The sequence below is a fragment of the Macrosteles quadrilineatus genome, unplaced genomic scaffold (genome assembly GCF_028750875.1).
Source record: "Macrosteles quadrilineatus isolate MER2022 unplaced genomic scaffold, UCM_ALF_1.0 Scaffold_6__1_contigs__length_79288215, whole genome shotgun sequence".
Classification (NCBI taxonomy): Eukaryota; Metazoa; Arthropoda; class Insecta; order Hemiptera; family Cicadellidae; genus Macrosteles; species Macrosteles quadrilineatus.
In genome coordinates this window covers 67,829,731-67,840,780 of record NW_026542599.1, presented here as the reverse complement: position 1 = coordinate 67,840,780, position 11,050 = coordinate 67,829,731, and the positions used below count along the sequence as shown (strand labels likewise).

Genomic DNA, 11,050 nt, shown 5'->3' with positions numbered 1-11,050 from the left:
GCTACGCTCACTCACCTGTATGTTGGAGCTCGTTCGCTGCGCTCACTTTCCTTCAGGTTAGCTCGTTCGCTACGCTCACTTGCCTTCAGGTTAGCTCGTTCGCTACGCTCACTCGCCTCCAGGTTGCAAATTAGCTGTTGTCATAAATGTAAAAGAAATAATAGTGCTAGTGCTGCACCCTGTTGGTAATCCTTGTAACTTTAATGCTATTGAACATCACAGAACAGAACCAACTTGTTTAATTGAAACAGCTGTTAAGATTCAATAATTTCATTTCTCATAAGGTTAACATGGGCTTCCAGAAATTCCACGTCAAAAATCGACAAAAACTTGATTTTCAAGGGTTTACTGTTAAATATCTAACTGTCTCATATTCGATGAAATACGTCTAAAACCATCTCATATATGTATAGTATTTGGAAAATAAGTTTCAGGCGGGACAGTGCTATAGTTATTGAGGAGTAGTTGTAATAAAGTGCGTATTTTAGCGTTACCAAGAGAATGACAGATAGACAGACAGACAGACAGACAGACAGACAGACAGACAGACAGACAGAAATTGAGATAAGGTTTGATTCGGTTTCTCTGACCTATGAAATGTAAAAATAACCAAAAAGTTCATTATTCTAAGCAATGTACAGACAAAACTCTAATTTTATTTATATAGATTTAAAATATTCAAAATTATTATATCATTTAATTGAGATGAAACACGTTTTCATTAGATTATAGCAACCGTTTGGGTATCCTCAATTTATTGCATGATCAAAAATATTATTAAGAATTGTTAAACCCGATTATTTTACACAATCTATCTAGGTCTATTGCCAAAGCGACTCGCAAAACAAATCAACAACTGATAGTGTAATTTTATTATTTTACAATAGGATGAAAACAATATTTATTCAAAACCTACAATACACCATTAATCTGAATTTAAATCGTGATAAAATGTGTGAGACAATGAGCGCCACCTTTCGGCCTTCAGTCAAAACATTATTAATTGGGCTTTTCCTGTGTCATCCATACCCAATAAACCAGCGTGGGTCACAAAGAAAACTGTTTACACTCGGTTTAAATCAAAGCCAAGTGTGTCGATGAATGGATTTGTTTGTCCACCAATGACAACATCTAGATCCAGATACTTGACCTAAGACCTCAGTATCCCACGGACCATGGAGTACAACAGAGCTCTGGTGTTGTTACTGTGTTTAGCTGCGCACTGTACCGCATGTAAGTATTTTTATATATGTTTATAAGCAATATAAATATTTTTATAAGTGGTGAAAAATGATTTGTTGAAACTTTGGTAAAAATTCTTAATTTGAAAAGTCTCGTAATAGGAAACAATTATGGGTTTTGAACAGTTTTGTTTTTGGTATTAATTATTGTTGTACATTTTAAATTTTATTGCAATGACCAGCAGTTTATCTAGTGTCCCTTCAACAGTGGAATTTTAATCGTGCAATTGATGACTTGCGGTTTATGTATGCTACCGTAGTGTGATTGAACCAATGGATAAGTTATAATTACATAAATTATAAAGTTGGGAAAACAATTTTACTGTGATAGATTGAAAGGAGTTTCACAAAGATAATTTACAAAATGATTTTGAAGTGGTTTTAACATTTTTGAGATTTGAGTTGAGTTATTCCTATTTTATCAACACAGTAAAAAACTAATGTAAAAAATCAATGTACAATTTGTATATGCAAATTAATAATGCCAGTTAACTATGTTGAATCAACATTCATTATGTATCCCCTTAAATAATTAATTAGGTAGACTATTAATTATAGGTTATATTATATTATAATTATTTTATAGGTGCATAACTTCACGTAAACAGATCTTAAATTATACCAAACCAATAAATACACTTATGTTAGAAGTGTAAGATACAAAATACTTTGTAGTTTTTCATGATACAAACGAGTTTTTTTTTATTTTGTAGACGGAAACACTCCATTAAAATATCCTGTTTTAATAAATTATCAAACATAAAACCAAACCAGAACTTTCAAAGTTACTAAATACATTTTTTAGACCAGGAACCTACAAAAAACCTAATAATACTCGTAGCTTATTCCCTAAAATGGAAATTCGCTAATAAAGTCTAGATAAGTAAAAAAAACCTAACAATTTGCACCTATTGTGAATATATTTATTTATTGATACTATACGTTCTCTGTAGCTATTTCAAAATACTCCCATTTATTTGCTTTAGTTAAAAAATATTTATATAAATATAAGTTAGTGGACTGAAAATCACACAGCTTTGTGATTTCAAATAGGCTAAACTTGCAAAATTATTATCCCTCACAAATAATTGTTTGTAAAATTTTTTTCCAGTGACAAAAAATACCTAGTTCAAATGTACCTATGATTAAAAATGTAAAACACTTTTCTTAGAAAATAAATCTGATAATTCATGTAATTTCATAATGTTACATAAATAACGGATATAATCAACACACGACTTTACAAAAATTTTCTCAGGAAAGAGGGGACAAAATTATTCTCTTCTATTCTAATGCTGTATTAAAATGCAAATATCACAATAGAGTCAACATGGTTTTGTTCCCAACTATGTGTGTTTTAAAAGCTACAATCAACAAGAGCTGGTTAAAATAACAGTTTTGTATTATCAGTGACGATTGGCTACTGACTTATCTGCGCGTAAATATTAGTTTGGACCAAACGTCACCGGGAAATTTGATCTGTCGATCTCCAATTGGATTCCAAAAACATTTTCGAGGAAATTTTACGAAATACTACTTTTATTTACAACTGTCATAGCAATTGTTTGGTTAACATTTTTATTGGTCCTGTGTGCAGGTTTTTTTTTTTTTTTTTTTTTTTGAAAATATTTATGTTAATTGGGTCAAAAATAAAAATGCAAATTAAACTTTTCTTATGGAGATTTAACTCAAAGGATAGTTCTATATATTAAAATACAAGCTGTTTCTTGAAAACCTTTTTTCTCAGCTCCTGTGCATCAGGGAAAATCTACGCATATTGTTAGAAATATATTTGCCTGTAGATGTGCAAAAACCCTTTATGAATTAAAATAGACTCAAAAATAAGCACAAAAAATAAATTTAAAATTCAAAATAAATTAACATCGATTTTTATGGGTTGCCATGTTGGTGACGAAATAACAACAAAATAAACAGAGAAAATAAAAAAATACACAGAAAATATAAAAAAATTAAGAAATTCCAATCACATGTTTTATTTACAGCGTGGTGTGAAAATAGATAATTTTGTACAATACATATTTTTGGTTGAGTTTTTGACCACGGATCGAGCTCTAGTATTATTATATTATATTAGCGAATTTCCCTATAGGGAAGTAGCTATTACCGTAGGTCTCATGGTAAGACCTAAGCCCGAGACCGATTTACTTTTTCATTTTGATGTCCCCAGAGGCCAAAAACACCATTCGTTCAAATTTTTATATATCTATATATAGATATATATATATATATATATATATATATGTGTCCATCCGCACGATAACTTGAGTAATTTTTGTCTGATTTTGATAAAATTTGGTTTGAAGGTGTAAGGCGGGATAAACTTGAATGAGTTCGCGAACCAGCATGATCGGACTATGGGAACGGGGGTTTATGGGGTGTTTTATGGGGTAAAAATAGGTTTTTCTCATTTTTGACACTAAAAATACAAAATTTCACAATTTCTTTTTAAACCATTTTGTAGAGCTTAAAAAAACAAATAATTTAGTATATTGAAGCGTTATTATGCACCTAATTGTTACGGAGAAAATTAAAAAAATTGTAATTTTAAAATTCCCATGTTATTCTTATGGAGAATAAGTCAACTGTTGTAGTTTGCTTGTTTATGAACATATTTTGATAAAATTTGGAAAATACATTAATTTCTTACCAAACCACAGTACCTTTTAATATTTTACATTAAAAAAAAACTTTTTTACCCTCCCTGTTGCAGCAAACCTAAGTACTCATTAAACTAATTCTGTTTAAATAGGGAATAAATGTGATATTTTTAAGGAGACATTTTAGTTTAAATCCAATCAGGCAGATGGAAATTCGCTAAGTCTGCAGGTTTGCTGCGGCGGGGGTATTTTTAGAATATGTGAGAATTTACTGTCTTGAGAGTTCCTTTTAGGACACTGGGAATTTATTGGTTCACTGGTGATTGTTGCAAAAAACCGGGACGAATTACAAATCCAAATAGGATTGTATATAGAACCAGTGCAGTAGTAAATATTTTGTAGAAAAAAACATCAAAGCACCATCCATAAAACATATTTTGATTCAATATGATTACCTGTATTGTTAATTATTGAATTTGACTTTAATGTATTTAATTATAAAACTACTTTAATAAAACCAAGTAAAAAAGACAAATATTACATCTATCTTGTCATGTATCTATTCTGAGAATATGTTTGCAGAGGTTACAAAAAAATCAAAAAAGGCTGGATTTATAGTTTTCACATAAAAAAAGCCTTGTTTCCATGTGCTGATAATATTTGGTACTTACAAACTTTTACCGTTTCAAATTATTTCAGTCACCTTAATTATTACTTTAAAATTACATAAAACAATGTATTATTATCTAGAAAATGTTTAAAATATTAGCCCAAACTAGCATCAACAATGTCTAAAATTTGGATAAAATAAGCAAGAACATATTAATACGGTAACCACGTCTATATAGTAATATCCAGTAAAGCATGATTCATGTCTTTTATATGATAAGCCATGGAAAACATGCATGCAAGCAAGAGTTATGACTAATCAAAACAATGTTGATAAGCAAGCTGTAAACTCAGCTGTTTCCTGTGTGACAATTTTTATCTGTAATGCAGCTAATCAAGCAACCTAGATTTAAGTACAAACACAAAAGATAAAGTTATAATGCAATCCATGTGCAATAATAATACCGTACATCATTACAGTTTTTTATAAGGTCATATCACTTTAGTTACTTACAAAACAAGTTTTAGTCTAAAAATCTTATTAGAAGATATTGAGTCATTATAGATTTATTTGGTATATTTGTAAGGTATTCCTTACAAGGTTTAGGTTAGTTTATTATGAATATGTTTCCAATGCAATGCAAAATTGTCTACAGGAATCAAGATTATTAATATGAGTGTATTTTGTTTAGCTCCATTTGTTGATCATTTAACATCTACACATTTTGTTATTATTTTAATTTTAAGAGCAGTGTGATAATATGACTGAGAAAGGTAACCATACCAAAAAGTTGTAGTTTTACACTTTCCTAAATTTTGTATCTATGTTGTAAGAACTTCATGTTATGTAAAATGGTTCTATTATAGACTTGTTGACATTCAAGACACTTTTATCCTGAGCAAAAAAACTGAATATTTTTTTTGGGGGGGGGACTACAATCACAACAATAGACCATCCCATAAATGGTCTATTCTCTGTGCTACAATATAACAATGTCTATCTATCTATAATTATAATTTATTTTTGAGCCAGTACTGCCAACTCCCTCTTCCAGAAAACTCTATTTGGATTGAAAATGGGTGTGGATGAATAGAAATAATTTATAAATAAAAAACTTCTTAAAACAAAACGTTTTTTAACGCACTAAAAAGTAGAAAATAATTTATAAATATGTGGAGAGTATAAATACTTGTAAGATTTAAAACGAAAAACGTGGGGTGCATGCAATAGATGATTTACAATTACCTCCAACTATTGAATTAATGTATTATTATCAATTGCATGCACCCCACATTTTTTGTTTTAAATCTCACAAGTATTTATACTCTCCACATATTTATAAATTATTTTCTACTTTTTAGCTAAATATATAGACGTTAACTATGTTAAGTGCCACGATAGGTTTAAATTTGTAACTTTATGAATGCAAAATTTGCTGTTTCCGGCTTTAAGTTAAATTGGATCAAATTAGCTAAAATATTTACTCAATAAGAGAAGCATTGCACTATTGGTATTTTTATATCTTAATTTAGGAGCTTATGTCAGTCCTCATGCTTGGTTAGTGTAAAGTACAATCGTGAGTATAAAGTACATAAATGTGAATAGTGAACTTGTATAACAACTAATTGGGTTGGGAATATTTAATTTCCCTATCTCTGTTCAATGCAGCATCGATATTCATGAATATTTAGGTTTAATAGTTAATGTTTTCTTGAATTTTGATCGGTTGTGTAAACTTGAAGGGAAATCAGTAATATTGTGAAATTTAAATTAAGCAAGCTCCATGATCTTTTGATCATTGAACTCTTGATTTATTCTCTACCGTTATTGATACTGAATATCTTTTGACATTTAGAAAAAAATATGGTGTTAACCTGTTGGTAAATTTTAAAAGAAAATTTTTAACAATGTAAAACACAAACTTAACCCCTGTTTTTTATTTTTCTCTCTATAAATCTTTTCTTTGAGATTTATCTTCTCCTCTGTTTAGAATAAAATGTGGATTATTTTGGCTTGATGGTGTTACTGTACCTACTAAACACATATATTTTATTCATGATAATCTAAGTATGTCAAGTTCAAGAACTGATAAACTAAGCTATTAAAAAACAAAAAATATATATAGTTCAAGGTTTATGGCAAGTCGAGATACGTCATTGAATGTTAATAAATATAACATTTTTGGTAAAGATGGCTTTATCTGTGTGGTATTTTGCTGTAGCAAAGATATTTTGCAAACAAATTTGTAAGTTACGTGTTTTTAACCATTGAGAAGAAAGCAATTGATTCTGTGCATGTACTGATTTTAAGACACATTTCTTTTTGAAATTTTAAGTTTTCTTTTTTGTTTTTAGCTGCAATTTTCTCAAAAGATGGAAAACTAGCGGACGAAGAACTTTTGGATAAATCAGAAGTCAATGATTTGCAGCAGAAAGTGGACACTCTTTCAACCGTTATTCTATCTAAAGACAACCAAGAAGACTCAAGTTCTTCCCAAGAGACTGAGTCAAGTGAAGAAATTAAAACCTTTTCAAACGGTACAAAAAGTTCAAGCTCTAGCAGTTCAAGCAGTTCAAGTTCAAGTTCAGAGAGTAACGAGAAAACAAAGGGAAAGAAAGTAGTAAAACGATCTCTAGATTCTACATCCGACTCTGTAAACTCGTTAGGACAAAATAATCAGACATTAAAAAATAACGAACAAGAAAAAAACAGGACCTTACATTCAGAGCCAGTTTTACCTGTAGAAGTAGAAAATCACAATGAAGAAGATCCAGAACCGACTGTTGTTGTTGAAACAACCACACAGAAAGATCCTGAACCTACCACAGAGCCTGAACAGAATGGCACAACAGAAACCGACCAAGCTGAAACTACAACAGAAACAGAGGCTAGCGAAACGACTGAGACAGCTGAAACCGATACTCAACCGACCACTGAAACTGAATCTGAAACAACCACAGAGGTAAATCCTAGTACCACTCCTGAATCTTCTTCGACGACTGAAAGTGAAACATCAGAGAAAACACCTGAATCATCTTCAGAAGATGACGATGAGGAACTTCCATATTACAGCCCAAGCAGCACTGCGACGCCTGAAGCTGCTACGCCAGAAAACAAAGAAAAATCAATGATAGAGTTTACAATGGACAAAGTGAACAAACTAAGCGACCAGATAAGGTTGGTTCTGATCACTTACAAAAAGGTCGGAGAAGTAGTAATTCCAGGGCAGAGCTTTTTTCCAGAGCCGATGACAATGCAAGACTTCAGGCAATCACTCTCGGTCGGCACGATGGATTTCAAAGACATGAAAGTTTACGGCCTTTCCAAATTTACGGTGGAACATATAAACACAGATGTGGACAGAATGCAGGTAAATATTTTAACTAGTCAATCGTTATGTAAGCTATGTTGTTGCATAACTATATTTATGAAGAAGTTGGGCTTTAAAAACACTGTTGTTGCCCGAGAAACTTCTAGGGGAAAAATATAACCATCGGGAAATATTGTTCAGTTACAACACAGTTTGGTTGTATACAGAGTTACATCTTACGATACTTCATGATAACTCTATTCTCAGTTAAATTCTTGTAATTGTTTAGAGTAAATGGCATAATCTTTCAATCAATAACCATATAATAATAACCATGGCATATTTGAATCTTCAATTAGGCTGAAAAGTAGGGGTTCAATTACAAGCATGCCTCACGTGGGATTTCATACCGTAAACATCATCCCGGATTAATTGCGTACAATATTTTTTGCCACAGTATTGACAAATAAATAAATGAACACACTATATACAAATAAATACAGAGTAGGCTAAGTAAAACACAACCCATACATACAATTAATTGCAACACAGTTTAAAAAACACAATTCAAAATAAATTTTCAACCAAACTATCAGGTGCATAAAAAGACCAGAAACTAGCTGCTAACTGTATAGTGTTGCAAAAATACCGAAACGTTAGCAATATTTTGATACAAAACGGGTGCCGGAATATTTTGAAATACTTATATTTTTCTAGTTACCCCCATGGTAAGTGAACAGTATACTAAAACCAATTCGGCAAAAAAGAACTAGTATTACCTAAATAGGTACTCCTTTTCAAGTAGATCTTTCATCACAAGAAGTGACTTTTAACTCAACTAAATTTGAACTTGTTTCTTAGGTATACATCCTCCTTCACATGAAGAGATTGGTGATTCTCGGCAATTACACTCTACGATCGTTCTTCACCAGAGCGGCAGGACCGTTCAATGTCACTCTTCTCGATGTAGATTCAGAAGGCGTTGCTGAGATCCAAACAGCTGCTGAAGGATATCTAGAAGCCGCTGACTCTCAAATGGACATGATTACGAAGGACATGAGAATAGACTTCAAAAACCTCGGCTTCTTGGGTTCGTAACATTTGCCATTGAAATTTAAAACTAGTACTATCCACTGAAACTACTAGTACTGTTTTTTTATGAAACTTGATTTAAATTCTAAGATTTTTACTGTCAAGGTTAAAACCCCTGCTTATATAGATTAACACATATATTCTTTAAACTAAATTTATTGACTGTAACATCATGAAACTAAATTCACCACAACTCAAAACAAACTGAATCAAAACATAAACAAACAACAATCAAAATAAAATAAATAAATAACATATGACTAAGACTTACTGCCAACATCTTCCATTTTCCAAATTGTTTTAAGTTCTTAAAAGGTGTCTATTTCTAATGTAAAGTAAAAAGGTAAATTTAGTATTGTGAAGAACTATAAATATTTTGTTTTGTTTATGCATACGTAAGTTACATTTTTTAATGATTTTTATGTTTCCTTTTGTTTAAGGAGTGTTCATACCTCGGTTCTGTCTTTAACATTGTTGATTGTTGTCAAAAACATAAAATATAATCACTAACTAGTAATCATCAGCATAAGAAATTGATAACTTTATCCAGAACCAAATTTTCTCCGTAATAAATCAGCAATTATTGAAAATAGAGGGAAACGCTCAAACCACTTGACTATGACTCTTTATGCCTGCAATGAACTATATTCAGTGGCTTGTTTAACAACTAACTAGTTCTTGATTCAAGATGAATACCAACCCTTGGTAAGGTAAGGTGAATGAGACTCCCAAAACATAAATAAAGTTTTACAAAAGTGATTTGATTTACAGGTTCCATGTTCCAAGGAGCAGTCAGCGCGGTGGGGGACGCTCTGTTCAACAGCATCAAACCACAAATCCTCGAGAGAGTCAACTCAGTCATCAGAACCGACGTCAACAAGAAACTCAAAGAGTTCTCGACAAAGTTCATCAACAAAGTGAACCCCGTGGATTTAGCTTTCTCCGAGGGGCGAAGGTATTGCAAGAACGCCGGTTACGACCCGTATAACATCAACGACCACACCTTCTTGCTTGGAGGTCTGGTGTACGTCAACATCACAGACTTCTGGGTGGAGGGGTTGTCCCGTTTCCACCGGGTCGGCAATCTGTCGCTATCCATGGACGCGGGAGTGATTGAAATCGGCATTCACGTAATGACAGGAAAACTCTCTGGGCAGTGTCAATGGAGTGGACAAACATTCGGAATAGTGAAAAGCGGCAAAACCAACTTCACCGTGGACCACCTACAAGTCAGGGCGATTGTGCACCAATCTCTGGATGTAAGGAAGAAACCACAACTGTTCGACTTGGACCTTGAACTGGGATGGGTAAAGGTCAAGATGAACGAACCGATGACACTCACTATGATGATCGAGGGAATAATAAACGCGTTCCCAAGACTGATACGGCACATAATAGTCGACACTCTGGAACAACCTTTGAAGGAGAAAATACAGGAAATTCTAGATAAAATCAACGTAGAATCAATCGTCGATGAAAACCTGCCTCGACTGGATACCTTCGGCTTGTGAGCTCAGAGATGTGATTAGTCAATTGATGTGATTGGTTCATTAATCTGTGTGTCAGTCAGGAAACAAACAATTATTGTCACTCGTTGAAATTGATTGTTGGCCAGAGAAACTAGAACAAGTTTGGTCTACATTGAACTAGTTTTTTTCTTCTTGGACTTTATCCTGTAGTGGAACAGTTGGGTAATGTTTAAGTAAAAGATTACCAATCTAATGATTTTGTCCAAGACTCAAAATGGTTATCTACATCTATCTTAATTAGGTTAATTAATCAGTGAAACCCACAATAATTTGTTATTAAATGTACACTAAAACCAAACCAAGTAACAACAAGCTCAAACAAGTCAAAACAGTTAGAAAATATTGTTTTACATTTCAAATATAATGTAGAAGTATTCAATGCTTGTAAACTCTGTAATGTAGTCTCCAGTTTATTTTATTTAATTGACATATTTTTTACGTTAAAGGAAAAACCTGCAGTATTATAACAATGTTAGTAGTGATTTTAAACAGAAGGGTTGAAAAACATAAATTATAAAAAGTGTATGGATAAAAATTTGTGCTGTACAGTTATGATAAAGGTAAACCCCATTTTCATGTAACACGCCAAAATAAAGTATGATAAAATAGGTTGTTAACTAATGATTCTTATTCGTTAATCAAAAATATTG

General features: G+C 32.1%; 1 protein-coding gene across 1 annotated transcript; it reads left to right on the top strand.

Moving 5' to 3' along the window:
• Positions 1 to 1,071: 1,071 nt before the first annotated feature.
• LOC128997157 (uncharacterized) lies at positions 1,072 to 11,021 on the top strand. The gene is made up of 4 exons (XM_054422744.1): positions 1,072 to 1,233; positions 6,824 to 7,839; positions 8,641 to 8,869; positions 9,643 to 11,021. Exons 1-4 carry the CDS (start codon positions 1,176 to 1,178, stop codon positions 10,380 to 10,382), a joined length of 2,043 nt encoding a protein of 680 aa, XP_054278719.1. The 5' UTR covers positions 1,072 to 1,175; the 3' UTR covers positions 10,383 to 11,021.
• Positions 11,022 to 11,050: the final 29 nt, after the last annotated feature.